The 20,880-nt window shown below is 44.8% G+C and overlaps 1 protein-coding gene across 5 annotated transcripts in view; it reads right to left on the bottom strand.

The window, feature by feature from the left end:
- Positions 1–20,880, bottom strand: part of DNAH6 (dynein axonemal heavy chain 6) — a 203,099-nt gene that overhangs the window by 112,111 nt on the left and 70,108 nt on the right. For 4 of the 5 annotated variants that reach the window (XM_065549807.1, XM_065549809.1, XM_065549812.1 and 1 more), the window contains exons 35-44: positions 19,460–19,582; positions 18,744–18,926; positions 17,056–17,199; positions 13,433–13,654; positions 10,372–10,519; positions 7,085–7,242; positions 5,102–5,233; positions 3,448–3,619; positions 208–354; positions 44–117 (exon numbers count right to left, since the gene is read on the bottom strand). In XM_065549807.1, the coding sequence (XP_065405879.1) occupies positions 44–117; positions 208–354; positions 3,448–3,619; positions 5,102–5,233; positions 7,085–7,242; positions 10,372–10,519; positions 13,433–13,654; positions 17,056–17,199; positions 18,744–18,926; positions 19,460–19,582 (1,503 nt within the window). The remainder of the gene's footprint in view (positions 1–43; positions 118–207; positions 355–3,447; positions 3,620–5,101; positions 5,234–7,084; positions 7,243–10,371; positions 10,520–13,432; positions 13,655–17,055; positions 17,200–18,743; positions 18,927–19,459; positions 19,583–20,880) is intronic. The other variant, XM_065549810.1, reaches the window with a different exon arrangement.

Below are 20,880 nucleotides of genomic sequence, written 5' to 3'. Positions count from 1 at the left end.
GTAAACAGTATTCTATGAAAACTTAGGCTTATGATAGACTCACTTTAAGGAAGTCTCCAAAGATGATTGGTTTTCTTACAAAGTAATCTGGGTCAACTGGGACTGCAAAATGTTTGCCTACAAATTAAAATTCTAGATTAGATAGGTTTGTGTGACATATATTTACATGTCTAATGTAATATAAATGGAGTAAGTTGATTTTCTTACTGGCCATTTCAGATAACATAGAATGAAAATACTGTTTATCTTCACTGTTGATGAGGCGGTCATGGAAGACTCTCTGACACTCATGGCAAAAGAGTCTGAAGATCTGCGTTTGGTCTCTGACTGCTCCAGGATCACATTGGAGAATGCCTGTGTGTACAGTACACAAATAACACTTTCACTAACATAACAAATTCTGATCACCACTTTCTAAACAATGTTGAAATAAACATTTTAAAAACACTGGAAAGATAATTTACGATTGTGAAGAGAATTTCCTGGATCAGTTGCGGCAGCTGAAGGTTCTGAGAGCCTCAACAGGATGAGATGCTAATTAGAAAGGAACATAGTGAAGAAAAGGGGCGTATTACACTGAATATTGAAGTACACATGAACAGCTGGAGAGAGTGTTTACACAAGATGAGGTGGTTGTAGCAGGAAGGAAAGAAGGAGGTAATTAAATTGCAAGACGTCTCTATGTAAATACAGCAAAAGTACAAGAACAGGAATGAAGCAATCAAGCTCCTATTATTATGTACACAGAAACAGAGCTAAGAACTGACTAGCTTTACAGAGATGGTGGCCAAAAAAATCACCACTGGGATGTTAATAAAGGATATGGCCTATATAGGAGAGATCAGCAGAGTAAAAGTGGAGGGAATATTGAATTTATTATGATTGTTATTAATTCTAACAATATTGTATGTATATACCATCCACCAACATCATCTATCTCACACAAAACACCATAAAACTATTTATAATGTTATTATCATACTTATAAAAATATATACTGCACACAAGCACTGAGGTGAAACAGAAGCAGAGATTAAAATACTAGGAACATAAAATTGGTTTTATGGATCAGACATCTAATCGAGTATTTTGCCTCCAATATTGACAAGTGTCAGATGCTTCAGAGGAAGACTAAGACTTCCCCTCCAAAAAAATACACCAAGCCCATTGCGTAGTATCATACGTTGAAGGAAAAAATTCCTTCTCGACTCCAGCAATCAATCATTTTATGCCCTGAAGCAAAAGATTTGATTATCGTATTAGGTTAGCTCAGATAACCTAATAAACAATAAAACTGTCCTGCCATAGCAGTCTACCTTAAGTGAAGAATTCCTACAACTATGAACTCCATAGTTTGTCCATAGCTGAATTAAGTAGTACTAGTTTTATTATCCTTCAATTTCCTTAGGGACTTTAGATGTCCACTCATTCTTTTATTCTGGGGCAGGTAATAAAGGAAGAACAACTCCTCTTTTATTGTCTTTCATAATTGTGAACAGTCTATTAAACTTCCTCTAACTTTTCTCATTTAGAATCTGAATAATCCTAGTCCTCACAATCTCTTGTGCAGTGCGTAAATCCAATCATACTTCTTACAGTCGTTGATGCCTTTTTAAATAAATAAATAAAATATTTCTCTGAGCTGTTTCGCTTTCTTCTGTTTATCTTTAGAAACAGCACAATCAATTATGGGGGAAACAAAACACAGAAACACAACTACATGAAAAAGCAAAGGGAGGGCAGAAACAAATAGGGAAACTAGAACACCATTTATCCTCTCTAAGCAGCTACCAGAGGCACACACGAAGGGGTAAATGTTTGAAGACTTGAGAAGTGCAAGTAGAGATGTGCATGTAAACAAGAAAGTGAACAAACAGGATGTGGTGGTGCACATAACATGAGAAATGTGTTTAGGGACAAACAAAGCATGTGCATGCCTAAAGCCGGACGGAGCATGCTCAACTGAGGCAGGTTGGGGGCACGGCTCAGAAGACAAGCACGCGTCATTTAATTTTAAAGTTGTGCAGATGTCATTAGGCATATGGAGCTTAAGCCTGACAGCAAGAGGTATCACGAGGCTTATTGTCATTTCCGTGTAGACTGTCTGGTTAAAACACTGCCATGCAAAAGAGGTAGCAGCTGAGTTAGGAATCACATGCACAGCATTTGTGTTTGAGAGTGAGAGAGAAACGTAGTTTGGAAGGAAGAAGAGAAGAAGAAAGATAGCAGGCAGAGATACTAGCAAAACTACTGCACCTGTCTGCACTAAGCCAGAGGAAGCCAATGAAAGAGAGAGAGAGAGAGAGATGCTCATACCCTAAGAACAAGGTGTGCAGACTAGTTGTGCAGGTGATCCAGAGGAACAGAATGAATACACACATGCGCCACCATCTCTGTAAGAAGACTGAAGAGGGGAGAAGAGCCAGATCCGGTGGTGCTATGTCCTGTTTGTAGTAATCAAAGTCAACCTGGCTCTGGAATACACAGCCACAAGGAAATTTCAGAAGACCATCAAAGACACTAGGGGTCTCAGACAGACAAGGTGGATGAGGTAACATATTTCATTGGACCAACTTCCGTTGGTGAAAGAGACACGCCTTTGAGTTATACAGAGCTCTTCCACAAGCACAGACCAATGCCGAGGCACACTGCTCAATAGAACTAATCACTGTACTATGGTAGCCTTCCCCAAACAAACCATCTCCTCTCTCAAAGGAAAATAAGGTAAAGTGGATGTCTGTGCCTTCATCACTGGAGTCAGGCATCTTATGATGATCTCTCCCATATCCAGCACCACCCCTCCCACTCTGTTTCCCGCCATACCAGTGTAGCACCAACAGCAGGAGTTTTTATCTAATCCACTGGACTTTCCATTGGCTGTTATTTATCTTAGGGCATGAGGAGGAACTACTCTAACTTACAATGACTCAGGGACCATTTCTCCCACTTTCACCAATAGCAGATGAGCATATTTTCCTTAGGGCTATTGGATGCAAAATATGCAGTCTGAACTTACACAATTCATACATCAGAGGGGTAGCCATGTTAGTCTGGATCTGTAAAAAGCAACAATGTTCATACACTCATTCAGCCACCTTCCTTAGAATCAATCAATTAGCTTCGTGAGCAATTACACAACTCCTGACTAATTTCTCCTACCTTTTGAACAGGGCAAGGTTTGCCTCTTTCTGTATAAATGTGGAAATTGGAGGAAATCATGATCTGCTCTTAGATATACTGCAAGCAGAAAAAATGGCTGAACAAAGAAATTATTCATTGCAAGTTATATCCTTTGCTCTAGTAAATAACAAATTTAAGACGATATAATACTGAAATAGAGAATGTGAACTGTTTAGAGAGTCCTCGCTGGACAGAAACACCACAGACACCTGAAAATACACTAGAGGAACTAGAAAAAATACCATGTCAAAATCAAACACGTTTTACCTTGCACACACTTTGACAAATCACGTAAATTAAATACATAATGGGATTTTGCAGGCGTTGGGAGAAGATCAATGCTCATTCTTTGATATATTTCAACAGCAGCATCCACTATGCTGGTTGCAGTCTGCTTTACTGCTGGAGAGAATTCAGCCAAAAAGCCCTTTAAGATTGCCTATACCCAGAACAACACCACAAAAAATAAGAGACACTTTAGAACAAAACATAAGGGACATTTTCATTTTCTTTGCAGTCATAAAATGCTGAAAAGTTTGGTTTTTATTCAAATGAGCTGTGATTCCAATGTAATAAGTTCAAGAAATTTAATTTGAAAAGTTTATCATAAAGAAAAATGTAGCCAGAGCTGCACACACAAAAGAGGTAAAGATACTATATTAATTTGACCAAAACTTTAAACAATGGGTACCCTAGAGTTAGACTCCTAAAGCCATGTTTAGACACCCCAATAAGTGGCTGGATTTTCCAAAGTGCAGAGCACCCAGCAGCCCTCAATCAAGTATTGTGGGCTTAGCTGGGGTGGGAAGGGGAGAAGCTAGAGTGCTCTTCCAGGCTGCAGGGTAGCATACTGGGAGCCACACAAGGGTGCGGTAAGTTGGAGCAGTCTCAGGGACAATGCTAATTTATGCTGATGTCCATGCCAAACCCAAGAACAGGCCAGAATTAGGGAGAAGCAAGGGCAGCTGAAAGCTACCCTTACCGCACTTGCAGAGTCCTCTTATGAGGCACAGCTTAGAAACTGGCCCAAGGATCTCCTTGGCCAGAGAATAGAGATGCAAACTAGGGTATTGAGTGATGGGTTAAAATGAGTGTGCAGGATAAAAAAGAAGTCCACTGGGGGAAAACTAAATCAACCATCCCAAACAAATGTGACTTTTAAGAAAATATTTTGGTGAATCAAAAAAAACACAAAATCGTCAAGTACATGAAAAAACATATAAAGAACAACATCTGATCTATCAAAATAAACAGAGTAGTGATACTTGTTTGTCAACAAGGTGTTGACTGAGTTACTGGAAACCAGTGACTACATAGAGACCCACTGTCCTTGGGCAGAAAGGTGGCAGGATCAGACCCATAAAAAGGAAAACTCCTAGAAAAAATATTAAGTTATGAGAGTGTTCCCAATAACCTAGAAGCAGAGCACTATAATAAATATCAATATTTATCCATCCTTATGTTTGTTTAATTATGCATGGCAGCTATTGAATAATGCACACGTTAGACAATTTTTAGCCAATTCAAGTAATATGTTTACAGAAACTGAAGAGAAGAAGGAAATATTTAAGGTTATTTTTAAATAAAGAAAAAGACACTGAACACAACTGAAATAAAAACACCTTAAAAGGTTAATGACTAATAATTTTAAATATATGCTTCTGCCTGGCTCTATGGGCTTGATCCAAAGTCCATTGAGGTCAGTGGAAAGACGCCTCTTGACTTCAAAGGGCTTTGGCTCAAGCTCTTTGTGCATCTGGCCTCAGTCTACAAAAACAAATTTCAGTTCACCTTAAGAATTTGCAAAAGTTCCAACGTGACACATATTCTTGTCTAACGATAGGACCACATTGCGCTATGACCAAATACACAGATGAATATGTTTTCGATCCCTTAGGGCCAAGCAGAAGTTGCTACTGACCTGAAAAATTTGTTTAAGGCTGTGCTCCGAGGGTGTTGGAAGGCACAGCATGGCAAAGTGTCTTATGAAACGCGGAGTTACTGGATTGCGACCACCGCCTGGGGGTGCACAAGCTGATGCAATCGTTACATCCTACAGAGGGGAAATTCAGGTACAATTTGCGTCAAACAGAATACTCAGTAATTTGTTTAATCATGCAGACACTGTTGCTTATACATTTAGTGCCCATATCTTTAGCAAGCTACTGGCAAAGCAAATGTGATTTTCCCCCCATTCCCACTTTTTTTTTTAAACTGGTATTCAAAATAATTCATTTATGAAAGTCCTTCAAGCACAAAGGCATGTCCCAGAATAGACATGGTCAGTGCTGACCGGCTCATTACTCCTCTTTCCCTACTCTCCCCAGTGCCCATGTTTTGTCTCACACAGTCACACATAAGAGTGAAATTAACTAGAGTAGTTGAGTCCCCCATCCTATAGCGTTCTCACTGTGGGCTAAATGTTGATTGCCCCCAACTGACCACACAGTCGCAGGGCAGGGGAAAATAAGGAACCTCCCTTCCTATAGCATGGCCCATATGAGGCACTCAGGAGAGCACGGGGTTGCTACTGTGTTGCTCTCTCCTAGGAGCAATGGACCGAAAAAGGTGTGGAGAAGGCTGGAGAGTAGGCAGAGCCATGGCTGGCAGCAAAGTGAGGGATGCTATAGCCACTTAAAGGCTAAAGTAGACCATGCTCCCCACAGCATACCCAGGGAGCTCTGGGAGGCATTCTGTGGCAGGATATTTCCTGATGCTCCCTCAGGGTGTCACAGATCCACACTCAATCAACTAGGGTTGTCAACTTCCTACTCGCACAAAACCAAACACCCTTGCCCCACCCCCTGCCCCCGTCCCTCCTCCAAGGTCCTGCCCCTTCCCGAGGCCCCACCCCCCACTCACTCAATCCCCCCCTCCCTCTGTCGCTCGCTCTCCCACCCTCACTCACTTGCTCATTTGCACCAGGCTGGCTCAGAGAGTTGGGCGGGGTGAGGGCTACAGCCAGGGGTGCGGGAGGGGGCCCCAGGCTGAAGCAGTGGGTTGGGATGCGGGAGGGGGTGAGGGCTCCGGCTGGGGGTGCGGGCTCTGGGTTGAGGCGGGGATGAGGGGTTTGCAGTGCAGGAGGGGGCTCCAGGCTGGGAGTTGGAGCCGAGGGGTTTGGAGTCTGGGAGGGGGTTCTAGGCTGAGGCAGGGAGTTGGGATGTGGGAGAGGATATGGGCTCTGGGCTGGGGATGTAGGTTCCAGAGTGGAGCCAGAAATGAGGGGTTCAGGGTGCGGGAGGGGGGTTCCAGGCTGGGGCAGGGGTTGAGTGCTGGGAGCTACGCCTGTCGACTCGCCGCCGTGAGGACGGCTGAGTAAGTCGAACTAAGATACTTCGACTGCGAATAGCATAGCTGAAGTTGCGTATCTTAGTTCGAAACCCCCTCCACCCCCCACTAGTGTAGCCCAGGCCTTACTGGCTAATATCAGAGTCATTATTCGGATAGAGGGACTAAATCCAGAAACTGACACCTATGCAAACACCTTCAAGGGTTGTTAGAAGAAAATCTCAGACCCTCATTCCCTGGACTGATAGAAGCTTGAAAACTACAGGGGCAGCACGTACTTCACACTGCTCTCATGGTATTGCCTCAAGGAGCAGTGATAACAGGCTTCAGAGGGAAATGTGTCCTCCTTGGACAGACGTGGTGTCAATGCTAAACGGGGCTAAATGGTAGGCAATGCAGAGGGATGAAAATGGAAGTGTTCTGGATGATTACACACACACACACACGCACACACACCCCCCTCAAAACTTTGGAGTCTGAATACAAAGGTACTTTAAAAAAATCTAAGTGATGTTTAGAAGCAATGCAGAGTTAGAGCATATTAACCGTACACAAAGAATACAATTAACTTGATCAAATTCACAGCATAGTTAGATAATCTAAAAGCTGGGCTGACCTGTATTTCTTTCCAAAATAGTTTCTCTCTGTCATAGAATCCTCCAAAATCTTGGTACTGCCGAAGTAGCTCAATGGGAGGCTGAGAACCATACCGATCCAATTTCGGCATGTTTAGATCATCCACAAAAATAACAACTCTTTTGTTTCCTGGTGCTCCTAAGAAATACAAATATAAAAGGCAGACAAATCAGTGCTGGGCATTTCCACTTACGAAATAAAAATTCCAGGTACAAAAATAGAGCCTTAGGCTATTTACACTGAGCCGTGGTCTACACTACAAATTTGCGGCAGTATAACTGTGTCGCTCACACCCCTGACTTAGTTATACTGACCGATGCGTGGTGTAGACAGCGCTATGTTGCCGGGAGGGCTTCTCCCCTCGACACAGCTACTGCCTCGCAGGGAGGTGGAATACCTACGCCAATGAGAGCAGCTCTCCCATTGGCATAGGTCGCGTCTTCAGTAAGTGCGACAGCAGCACAGCTGTACCAGGCACAACTTCAAAGTGCCGACTCTACAGCCACTTTCAGAGCACTAGCGTGAGCCCCACCAGCCCAAGTCTGTTGACCCGGGCTGGGAGACTTGCTCCAAAATGTTGAGAAGACATTATGGATGTGCCTTAGCAACTCCACAGTTAAGGCTGCATTAAGTTTCCCACTTAAATTGTTTTGTGAATTCCTAAACTGCTCATAGAAATCATTCTTAAACATGGTCTATTTCAAGAAGAACACACTTTCATTTTTCTGGTACTTGTCACACTCTTTAGAGCCTTCTTTGTAGAACTTTGCAAGACATTAAATCACTCCTGTTGGAAATTTTTCCAGAGACCTGAACAGTTTTTTGGGGTCCCTAGAATGTAGCAATATCAAAAATACCAAATTTCAAATAGGATTTCAACCTAAAAAAATGCCCAACACATGGTAATTTATTGGGAAAACTCAAAATACAGTTATTGGGCTTCTTCATCACAAACCTGTTTAATATTTTGCCAGGGAGACTAATGAAGCATTGCATCTTCATGGAGGATTTATTTCCCCACACATTGCCTCCACAGCTCACTGCCATGTTTCCCTGGTTCCAAGGCTTCATCCCTTTGTAGCTCCTCACCCTAGATGCCATTGTGCTGTCCTTGCCCCGCAGACTGTCTTGAACATGAAAACATTCCACACTGGAAGTCCCAGGCTGACGTACCAAACCAGATCCATGAGACCGGGTCTGCAGTCTGGTGATCCACAGGATACGGGCCAGATAGAGAATCTGCCCTTGTAGTGGAGCTACAAGCTCTGCTTCTGAGGCAGCATTGGCTACATGACTCCCATCCTTCCTGTCTACTGCCACCATGTCTTGACCCATATTACACATCATGGACATGATGGGGGTAGGGAAAGGGAGAGAGCTGCCGAGAAAGTTGCTTGAGAAGTAGAACCTGCAGCTCCACTAGGGAGCCAGCTCATCTCTCTGAAAAACCTTTTGCAGTTTGCCGGCGGGAATCTATCAGACTGACATTCCAACAGCCAAGGATTATCATGACAATTTAGTCATGGAGGTCACAGCAGTCACGGATTCTGTGACTTTACCGGACCTCCCTGACTTCTTCGGCTGTCAGGGGCTGAAGGCAGGGCTGGAGGTGGCACTGTGCACCCCGCCCTGAAACTGGGGCTGGAACCAGGACCCTGCAGCCCCTGCCCTGCGGCTCAGGGCCGTGCACAGTCCCCTCCCCCCCCACATCAACTGTGGCCAGCTCCAGAGCCGTGGCTGTGGCCCCCACTTCAAGCCCCAGTCTTCCACCGGGGGCTGCAGCTTTCCAGGGCCGTACACCCTCCTCCCCCTGCTGCTGGGGCCGTGCACCCCTGTCCTGCAGCAGTGGTCATCTCCACAGCAGGGGATGTGTGCCCCCCATGGGTCTGCCCCCTGGCATGGCAGGGGGATCGGCCTGTCAGTCCGTCCCCCATCCGCCCCATGGGACTCCATTCCTCCCCTCTACCTAGCCCTGTCCCCTGGTTATTTTTAGTAAAGTCACGGACAGGTCATGGGCTCCATGAATTTTTGTTTATTGCCCGTGACCTGTCCATGACTTTACTAAAAATAACCGTGACAAAATTGTAGCCTTAATTATCGTATTGCAGGGACATTGGTGTGTGGGGCAAGGGGGTTCAGGATCAGGCCTGGGCATTGGGGCTCCTAGCTGACTCCCTAGCCTCTTCTGCACACTCACCCCAACTTCTTTATCTAGACCAGTTCCATGGCTCTCAATGCCTGCCCAGCTCCCTAGTTCCATGGTCTCCTTCCTCCCCCTACTCCTCTAACTCTATTCTACACTGAAATAATTTTAATATTCATGTATTTTATTTATTTTATTTACATTTAAGAATCCACAATGTATACATCATATTCCCCATAATCACACTCAAACACATAACCTAATCTCTGACCGCATACTTTTTCATGTTCATGTACAAATAATACATTGTAGATTTGGCAGTAAACATATGTATCTTAATCTATCCAAAGTTCTGGTTGTGCATGTGAGTATAATTACAAAGAAGGGGATGTTTGCACTGTGGGTGGTTACATCTTAAAACTGAAAGGAAATTTGCTGCGGAGTGGAAGAGTCTATAATTGTGTTTAGTGAAAGAGTTTATAATTGTGAGGTTGGAAAAAGTGTGAACTGAGGTTGGTGTGGATGTTGTTGAAATATACTTGAGCAAACTTAACTCTGATAAAGGATGTTTTTAGTGTGGAAAATGTAAATATGGGGAGGTTTAGGTTGGATATTAGGAAAAACTTTTTCACTAGGAGGGTGGTGAAGCACTGGAATGGGTTACCTAGGGAGGTGGTGGAATCTCCTTCCTTAGAGGTTTTTATGGTCAGGCTTGACAAAGCCCTGGCTGGGATGATTTAGTTGGGAATTGGTCCTGCTTTGAGCAGGGGGTTGGACTAGATGACCTCCTGAGGTCCCTTCCAACCCTGATCTTCTATGATTCTATGATCATTCAAGAATCCCCTCATAAATCATTATATATGACAACTTTTCACACTACTTAATATTATAATAGCTGTTAACAGATTTTAAAGCTTTTGTACTTCAATACTGCCCTCAAGTGCAAGACTGCAAGAACTACATCATTTAATGATAGAACTGAAGCTTTACTTGTATTCCAATAGAACAATAAGTTTTCCTTGAAGTTAGCCCTCAGAAACATCATACTTTGAACTAAAATACCATACACACATTTTTACATTACTGCAATTAAGATAAGCAAATAGATAATTAAAAATCATTACCTAAAATATTTTTTCTTTTCTTTTCTAATTTGGACTCGATAATCTCTTGTGTTCTAGCAGATGACGTCTGAGCAGAGAAGTTTAGGTAAACAGGAACATAGCCTGCTTCTTCTTGTATTCGGTTTAGCAATCCCCTTGCAACTACAGACTTTAATGATAAAAAATAAGTAATAGTAACTTCATTATACACAACGTTGCATACACACACACTCTTTGTGGTTCTATTATGCAATCACTTTGGTAAATTGCACAGTCCTACAACAAATAATATAATGAAATTAATCAAATGAGTAGAATGGTGGGCCAGATCCTACGTCCACTCTCAGCCTCCCCTTTAGCTCCATAAGAGCAGAGTGAGTACTGCTGAAATCTGTCCTTGAGCTATGGGAGTACAGGAGCCATTGCTCTGTCCTACACTGTTTATATACATATATATATATATATATACACACACACACACACACACCTATCTCACAGAACTGGAAGAGAGCCTGAAAGGTCATTGAGTCCAGCCCCTTGCCTTCACTAGCAGGACCGAGTACTGATTTTGCCCCAGATCCCTAAGTGGTTTCCCTCAAGGATTGAACTCACAACCTGGGGTTTAGCAGGCCAATGCGCAAAACACTGAGCTATCCCTCCCCCCTGCCTGGCTGCTCCTTAGGCACAAATGAATCACCATACGAGACTGGACCAGGCTCCATCATCCCTCTACTCTAGAATCCCATCTCTGACTGTGGTCAGTATTAGCTGCTTCAGAGAAAGTATGTGCTGCAGTATGCAATTATATGATAACTTGCCTGCAGGTAAAGTTTCCCTCTAACTCTCAATAGTTAGAGTTTAGCTTTTATTTTTATTAGTTTCCATTTTCTCTTCTTGTGGATCCTAACCTCGTGTTTGCTTTTCTGACTGCTACTGCACACTGAGCAGAGCTCTTCATTGAGCTGTATGCAATGATGCCAAGGCCCCAACCTAAACTGTTTGTTAATTTAGAAGCCAGCAAGGTGTAGAGAGGTAGTTCAAATTATTCCCTCCACTGAGCATTATTTTGCATTTGTCAACACTGAATTTCCTCTGCCATCATGTCGCCTATTCACTGAGCTGAGTCAGGTCCCATGAAGTTCCTTAGTCTTCTCTAGTTCTGACTAATCTAAATAATTCTGCATCACCTGCAAAGCTGGACACCTAACTTTTCACCAGGTATTAGACAACACAGGACCTAATATGGAACCTTGAAGCACCCTGATGTTAACCCTTTGCTATGACAAAAATTGCCCATTTATTTCCACTCTTTGGTTTCTGTCTCGTAGCAAGTTTCTGATCCATGACAATACTTGGACTCTCAAACCCTGACTGCTTATTTTCTTTAGCAACTTCTTCTGTGGGACTTAGTCAAAGACCAAGTAAATTATGCCAACTAGTTCTCCTTTATCCACCATTTTTTGGCACTTTCACAGAATTCTAGCAGATCAGTGAGACTCAATTTTCCTTTGCAGAAACCTTGCTGATTAGACACTATCATATTATGATTTCCTAAATATGTCATAATTCTGTTTGTAATTACGGTTTTAAACAATGTACCAGATATAAAAGTAAAGGTTACTGGTCTGCAGTTCCCTGGATCATCTCAAGCACCTTTTAAAAAATATAGATACAACAGTTGCTACCCTCCAATCATCCAGCACAGCAGCAGATTTTAATGGGACATTTCATATTTTAGCTAGCGGCTCAGCCAGTTTTTTCTTAAATTCCTTCAGAACTCTTGGGTAAAAAACACCTGGACCAGGTGACTTTTTGCTTTTTAATGTATCTGTTTGTTCCAGCCCCTTTTCTTTAGATTTCTGAATCTTTAATAGTGCATTATTAGTGTTACCGGAAAAGAGTAGTTCTGCGATCGGTATCTCCCCAACATCTTCTGTGGTGAAGACTGATAGTAAAGCAATCGCTTAGCTTCTGCATCTTAGGAATCCACCCACCAACCAGCTGCCCAACCACCTCTCCCCCTAACCTCAGGAATCCCCAAACCCGTATCCCAGTTGTCCCTTTCCCTCAGAAGTGCCCCTGCCCACATCCCCAAATGCAATCCCCTAACAGCTCTGTCTTAATTAATACTAAATGTAATTCCTTTGATTGGCTGAGTGAAGGTAGGCCCTACACTCGACTCGGCGCCCTTTCTCTGTCTGTCTGTAATGCCGCAACTTTTGAAAACCACTTCAGATCAATTCTAGAACTTCAGGGAAGATCCTAGGCATCAACAGGCCCTACTGATTTTGGTGAAATGCGTGATTTCCACTAAAATCACCATTTGGCCCATCAGGCAGTGACCTCAGAGAGGCCTGGATACAGGGGTGCAGATAGTGATCTTACAGAGGCCTGTGGGAAAGGAGCAGTGTCACTCTGGATACAGGGGTAAGGCAGCCACCTCAAGGTTAGGGTGAGAGTGAGGGCAGATTCCTCTCCCCACTCTGGTCACCCCACCCTGACCACCCAGCCGGACCTCTTGCTCCTGCTCCTGTCAGGCTCTCTCCAACCGGGCCTCTTGCACCCCACCCCCACTCTGGTCAGACCCCTACTGATTTGGGGGATAATCTGACAATCTGAAAACTGGAAAAGTTTGATTTTAGTGGACACCAGAATTTTCCAATTTTCACCCAATTCAGTGGGCTCTGACCAGGGTTGGGGGTGAGGGGAGGGAGTTGAGGGATCCTGCTGGAGTGGGGGTGGGGGTCTGGCAGGGTGTACAGGTTGGATATTAGGTTGGATTTTAGGTTGGATATTAGGAAAAACTTTTTCACTAGGAGGGTGGTGAAGCACTGGAATGGGTTACCTAGGGGAGGTGGTGGAATCTCCTTCCTTAGAGGTTTTTAAGGTCAGGCTTGACAAAGCCCTGGCTGGGATGATTTAGTTGGGGTTAGGTCCTGCTTTGAGCAGGGGGCTGGACTAGATGACCTCCTGAGGTCCCTTCCAATCCTGATATTCTATGATTCTATAGCTCATAAGCAACCTAGTGTGTGACTCTTCAGTGTTAATCAAGTGACCCTACTGCTATCCAAAGGATTCTTACCTTGCCGACCCCAGTAATTCCTGTGAGCAATACAGAATGTCTGACGGCTAACAATTTTTCCATCAGGTAGCCATAACGCACAGTGTCCGTGGTTGGAACAAGCATTTCAAAAAATGGCACTTCTCTGCTGTACTTGAATGTAGGTATAATCCTCTCCCAGAGATCCAGTCGCCTACTATCAAAATCCATGTAAACACTCCACAGATCTCCAGAGGTTGGAAGCTAGAAGGACAAAATAATCCTAAACAGTACTTCATAATAATAATAATAAAAAGATTATATCTTAAAAATCAAATGTCTTTACATCTCTGCATTCTGCAGTGACATGTAGTAAACCAGCAAATGAATTTCCATCTTTTCCATGCTGTTCTCTATTCGGCTATTGCCCAAACTGAATGCAGAATCTTATATTTAAATATTTTAGTAATTCTTTATAATGAATAGCATGCAGGTACCATGCCCATCTGGTTCCATACAAAAATGGCACCAAACTGAAGAGTATTTGATTGATTGAATGACTAAGTATTAAAGGCAGCCTTGCTTGCTGGATCACTGGCATTGAGGACTGCCCCACCTTTGTGAAGATATCTGTGAAGGAGTGTCAGCTGATGGGGGTGCTGCAGAGAGGCCAACAAACCACCCACACACTGAACCCCTTCCTTCAGCAGAGCAAAGTTCCATGAACTGGCATCAATCTGGCAGAGCTCCTCTTCTGTGGCTCCTGAGAAGATCTCCTTACAGCTGAAGCACCATCTCACCATCTGCTTCCCCAGCTCCACCATTTTTGGTAGTGTTGAAACGCAGGCAAGGAGCTAGCCCAGTGGGCCCATTCCCAGAAAAATCCTGCGTTTTGTTTGTTTTCAAATCTCCTCCAATGACGGAATGAGAAGGGAACTGCTCAACAATGACCCCAAAGTGGCTTTGAAATCACTTGGGGGATGACCAAACCCTGGAGACTTCATGGAGAACTCTAAGGGCATGTCAACATAGGGACATTCAGAAAAGTTAAGGCGAATCAACTAAAGCTGTGGAGTCAATGCATATAAGTTAAAGCATGTTAACCCTTCTCCCTGTATGGTTGCTCTCATTCAGAAGCAAAATGGCCTTAGTTGGGAGAATTAAGTTAGAGTGAACTAAACCACTTTACTCCTGAATGAGAGCCTCCACGTGGAGGTTAACACACTTGAATTTACGAACATTCACTTCACATCTTTAGTTGATTCGCCTTAACTTTCCTTAATATCCCCAGACAGACAAGCCCTAAATTGCTTCCTGCATATCCTGGAGAAGAGGTAGAACCCCAAGTGTCTTGGACTAGGGGAGAGATCAGGATCCAGAAAAATACACTGTATCTCATGGATGTCACTACTTCTAGGGTGGAAGGGGCAGCTGTCTAACAAAACAGAAACAATAAAAATGAAGCTGCCAGAGGAATTTAGGACATTATGATTAATGATTCTCCATTGCCATGCACCTTGGGCTCCATTCACAAAAGAACTTAGGCACTTAGGTGCCACTTTAAGTGCCTAAATGCCAGGATCAGGCCCCAGTGGGATTCACAAAGTCCCTGTTCAGCTGCCCCTGAACCCTCCAGAACCTAAATTTTTGAAGTAAAAGTTGCCTAGGCACCTATGTTTCTGTGGTCGCCCCATCTCAAAAAAGATATATTGGAACTGGAAAAGGTTCAGAAAAGGGCAACAAAAACGATTAGGGGTATGGAACAGCTTCTGTATGAGGAGATATTAAGAAGATTGGGACTTTTCAGCTTGGAAAATAGACGACTAAGGGGGATATGATAGAGGTCTATAAAATCATGACTGGTGTGGAGAAAGTAAATAAGGAAGTGTTATTTACTCCTTCTCATAACACAAGAACTAGGGGTCACCAAATGAAATTAATAGGCATCAGGTTTAAAACAAACAAAAGGAAGTATTTCTTCACTCACGCATAGTCAACCTGTGGAACTCTCTGCCAGAGTATGTTGTGAAGGCAAAGACTATAAGAGGGTTCAAAAAATAACTAGATAAGTTCAGGGAAGATAGCCATTGATGGACCTATTAGCCAGGATGGGCAAGGATGGTGTCCCTAGCCTCTGTTTGCCAGAAACTGGGAATGGGCGACAGGGGATGGATCACTTGATGATCACCTGTTCTGTTCATTCCCTCTGGGGTACCTGGCATTAGCCACTGTTGGAAGACATGATACTGGCTAGATGAACCATTGGTCTGACCCATTATGGCCGTTCTTATGAGCATACGCATTGCAGCCCCATGCCAGGTGTCCAGACACCTAAGTCCCCAGAGCAAGAAACAGGGGAAGATAGGTGTTCCTCCGTCTAATTTGCCTGCCTGGCCCAATCCAGTAAGTGTGCTCAGACCTTGCCTACCAGATCGGGCTCCTATCAGGAAGCATACACAAGGCAGGAGGGGTGGAAGTGGGGAGGAGGATGACCTCCCACATAACCTTTAGTCCAGTGGTTAGGGTACTCAGCTGGGATATGGGAGACCCCCATTCTGCCTGAAGGGAGAAGGGATTTGAACGGGGCTCTGCCAACTCTCAGGCGAGTGCCCTAGCCACTGAGCTAGGGGGTATTCTGAGGTGAGGCTCCCTCAGTCTCTTTTGTTCAAGCTGCCCCACTGTGAAAATCAATGAAAGAATCCTCCCCCCGCTTTTCTCCCCCACCACCGGCCTCTTGCCAAAACCAAGTAGGCCCCTAACGCCAAGAGAGGGTTGTCAGCCGAGAAGCCCCAACAAAGGGAGGCACCTCCCTGCAGCATGGACATAGGCATCTATCGCAGAGAAAGTGGCAGGGCTTAGCACACACCTCTCAGCTTGGCCTCTTCCACTGGCTGGTTTAGGCAAGGAGCCGCCTAGCTCGCTGACTTTAGTGAATCCCAAGGAGAGGCGCCTCTCTCTTCCCATTCATTGCATAGGGAGCCTAGGTGCTGAACTCAGGCTTTGTGAATCCCAGTTACCAGGGTGACACCCATCACCACGACGACGTTTCTTTGCCAATCTAGCTCTCCTGTCATGAGTTACACCTGTATAGTGTGAGTGCAAAGCAGGTGTGAAATGCTACCTAATTTGGTAGCATTTTGTCCTCACTTTGCATCAGTGTAAATGACTACACAAAGTACAAAGCAATGAAGAATCAGGCCCTGGGTCTTTAAAAAAAGTACCACAGCATCTTTAATGGCCACAAATGGTTAGGACTTAGGGCTGGTCCACACTAACCCCCCAGTTCGAACTAAGATACGCAACTTCAGCTACGTGAATAACGTAGCTGAAGTCGAAGTATCTTAGTTCGAACTACAAGGTACTTTCCGCGGGTCCATACGCGGCAGGCAGGCTCCCCCGTCAACTCCGCCTACTCCTCTCGCGGAGCAGGAGTACCGGTGTCGACAGCGAGCACTTCCGGGATTGATTTATCGCGTCTAGACAAGACGCGATAAATCGATCCCAGAAGATCGATTGCGTACCGCCGAACCCGGAGGTAAGTATAGCTGTACCCTTAGGTTTAAGAAGGAAAGATCCTTTCTGCTACATCCGCTTGTTACATTATCCCCCTGCCTCCTTATGTATAGAAGCTACTGTAAATGCCGTGAGTCAACTTGTTTCTTTACCTTGGATTCAGGATTGTCCTCGAACTGTTGTCTCACAAACGTATCAAAAATATCCCAGTAGTTTTCCGTTAAATTTCCACCCAGTGACCATAAATAGCAGAAAACAAAAGTCTGGCAGACTATGGTGTTTAATTTTGATTGGTCCTATAAAGAAGATAGTTAATCCATATATTTTATACATTACTTTTCATTACATCAGTGTCTTAAAAAAAGTCCTGCTGTCATGAAAGCTGAATTAGTATTCAATAACAACAATACTCGTGGAGAGTATAGAGTACTCTGCATGTTCTCAATCCAAGGGCCAATAGAGTTTTAAAATGTTCAATTTATGAGCCCTCCTGGTCATTCTGAATAACACACTTCACAAGTCTACAAACTGAGCTCTGTGCAGCTGAGGTAGGAGACCAGCAGGCATGGGGAAGGGGTGCTGGGGCCTAGGGCCGCAGGGGGCATAAGGAGGGAGTACAGGGGACTAGGGCCACAGGGAGAGAGGTATTTTGATAGTATTTTATTTTAAAATGTATTTTTAAATGCAAATTCCAATTTACTTAAGTTAAAATGACTTTTCAACATAGTCTAAAACTGGGGTCTCAAACTCAATTTACCTTAGGCCAGTGCCAGTCCTCAAATGCTCCCAGTGGGCCAATAATGTTACTCATGCCACCCAGAACGCACCCCCCCAAAACTCCGCCCCCCACCTGCCTAAGGCTCTGGGAGGGAGTTTGGGTGGGGGAGGGGATCTGGGATAGGAGATTGGGGTGCAGGCTCTGGGATGGAGTTTGGGTGCTGGGTGCAGGCTCTGGGTGGGAGGAGGGGGGAGGGGTGCCAGCTCTGGGAGGGAGTTTGGGGGCAGGAAGGGGTGTGTGTGTGGGGAGGGGGTGCAGGCTCTGGGAGGGAGTTTGGGGGCGGGGTGTGTGTGTGTGGGGAGGGGGTGCAGGCTCTGGGAGGGAGTTTGGATGTTGGGGGTGTGTGGGAAGGGGGTGCAGGCTCTAGGAAGGAGTTTAGGGGCAGGACGGGGGTATGGGAAGGGGGTGGGGGTGCAGGCTCTGGGAGGGGGTCGAGGGGTGCGGTGCTTACCTGGGGCTCCAAGGTGGGGTGGGCTGCGGGGCCCCTAGGCACTGCCCCCATAGCTTCCTATTGGCCGCAGGGGCGCTCGGGGTGGGGGCAGCACGTGGAGGCAGAGCCCTGCCCTGCCCTGGGGCCGCAGGGAGGGGCCAGCAGACACGTGGAGCGAACAGGCAGTCACTGCTCAGCTCCGCTGCGCTGCCGGGGCCCCGAGCCCTTGTAAGTCGCCTGGGGGTGGGGAGTGCCCGGGGGCGGCATGTGGGGCCAAGGGAGAGACCAGGCCCCAAAACTGCTGACGATCTGCGGGCCACATTGGGAAGGTTTGCGGGCCGCAGATGGCCCGCAGGCCAGGAGTTTGAGACCCCTGGTCTAAAAGCTAACATACCACTGAACAGAAAGGTACCAGTGCTCTTCTAAACAAAGAAACTATCATTTCTGAATATCAGTCAGTTCAGATCATTAATAGATTTCATGATTTCAAATCAAACAACACAAGCTACAAAACAAAAACGTTATTTAACATAACATGATTATTCCGCATTTAAATTTTATATAAGAATTGTAAGTAAGTGTTTCCTACATATCTTGAGCGTATTATATATTAGTATGTTAAATACTTATACCATTTTAAGATCAGGGCCTCCTTTTCCGAACAGCAAAGACTCCAGTAAACAACAAAGCGTAGTAACTTTACTGATGTCCACTTGTGGAATAGCTTGTGAGCACTTTTTATTGACAAACTTTAGACCATCATCAACATAGCGACAAAACAGATCAAACAAATGCTGTTTTGCTTCCTCATTTAACTAAAATGAAAACAATATTTTTATGAATAATTTTTTTAAAAATTGTTTTGAACAAAGCACACATTATAACAACAAACTGTACAGCATCCTTGACATCCAGAATATACTGATAAATTTTGTGCACATGTACACACAACGCATTTTTATATATTATAGATATACAAATGAAGGATTATGCTGACAGGCCTGTTCCTGCAATCTTGACTCATGTGAGTAATCCTTATTCGCATGATTTATTCCACTGAAGACAAATAATAATCTGGACTGTTTCATGAAGTGGAAAAACACTTAGATGCATGTTCTGCATATTTTTAGATATATTGTACATTTAGATTCCTACTTTATTACAGTTAATTATAATTACTGGTTTATTAAAATGTTACTATTAATAATAATTTTGTTTAATTAATTAAAATACATAAATAAAATGTAAATCCTTAATATTTATTAAATATCTGTTGCTAACAAGTTCTTTCAGGGGGAGATTTGAAAGTGTGACATCAGTACGTAAAACTAACTTTTCTGACACCTACTTTATTTGGAAGACCTGCCATCCAAGTCTGAACGTATGGGACCCACTTCAGTTCATCGGGGTCAATGTATACCATTCCACATCGGCTAACTGTTGCAGGTGAGGCAACCTTCAGATCTTGTACCTGAAGTGTATGGATATTGCATGTAAAACATTATACCGTATATTTCAAATGCACATAACAGAGAAAAAACGGTTACTCACCTTTGTAACTGTTGTTCTTCGAGATGTGTTGCTCATATCCATTCCAATTAGGTGTGCGCGCGCCGCGTGCACGATCGTCGGAGAAATTTTCTACCCTAGCAACACCCGGTGGGTCGGCTGTGGAGCCCCCTGGAGTGGCGCCTTCATGGCGCTGGATATATACCCCAGCCGACCCAGCGCCCCCCACAGTTCCTTCTTGCCGGCTACTCCGACAGTGGGGACGGGGGGCGGGTTCGGAATGGATATGAGCAACACATCTCGAAGAGCAACAGTTACAAAGGTGACTTTCTTCTTCGAGTGCTTGCTCATATCGATTCCAATTAGGTGACTACCAAGCCTTACCTAGGCGGTGGGGTAGGAGTGAGACATCGCTGCGTGCAAAACCGCTGATCCGAATGCAGCATCGTCTCTGGACTGCTGTACCAGTGCATAGTGAGTGGCAAAGGTGTGGACCGATGACCAAACCGCAGCTCTACAAATGTCCTGGATCGGGACTCGAGCCAGAAAGGCAGTCGAGGAGGCTTGAGCCCCCGTGGAGTGGGCGGTGAGGTGCAGCGTCGGGACACCAGCCAGGTCGTAGCAAGCACGAATGCAGGATGTGATCCAGGATGAGAGACGTTGTGAGGAGACCGGTAAGCCTTTCATCCTGTTGGCCACTGCAACGAAGAGTTGTGTTGTCTTCCTAAACGGCTTTGTACACTCAAGATAGAAAGCCAGGGCCCTGCGTACGTCCAAGGAATGCATACACTGGTCTTGACGGGTGACATGCGGCTTAGGATGGAAGACCGGGAGAAATATATCCTGGTTCACATGAAAAGGTGAAACTACCTTGGGAAGAAAGGCAGGGTGGGGGCGAAGCTGCACCTTGTCTTTATGGAAAACTGTGTATGGAGGCTCAGACGTAAGCGCCCTGATTTCAGAAACACGCCTTGCTGAAGTGATGGCTACCAGTAAGGCTGTCTTCCAAGATAGGTACAGGAGTGAGCAAGTAGCCAATGGCTTGAACGGGGGCTCTGTGAGCTTGGAGAGAACCAGGTTAAGATCCCACGCCGGAATGGGTTGGCGTTGCTGTGGGTACGTCCGGTCTAAGCCCTTGAGGAATCTAACGACCACCGGGTTAGAAAAGACCGAGGAAGCGAGTTCTCCTGGGTGGAATGCCGATATAGCGGCCAGGTGAACCCAGATTGAAGATATCGCCAAGCCCTGCTGTTTCAGGGA

This window comes from Chrysemys picta, chromosome 6 (genome assembly GCF_011386835.1).
Source record: "Chrysemys picta bellii isolate R12L10 chromosome 6, ASM1138683v2, whole genome shotgun sequence".
Lineage (NCBI taxonomy): Eukaryota > Metazoa > Chordata > Testudines > Emydidae > Chrysemys > Chrysemys picta.
This window is presented reverse-complemented; position numbering and strand designations above follow the sequence as displayed.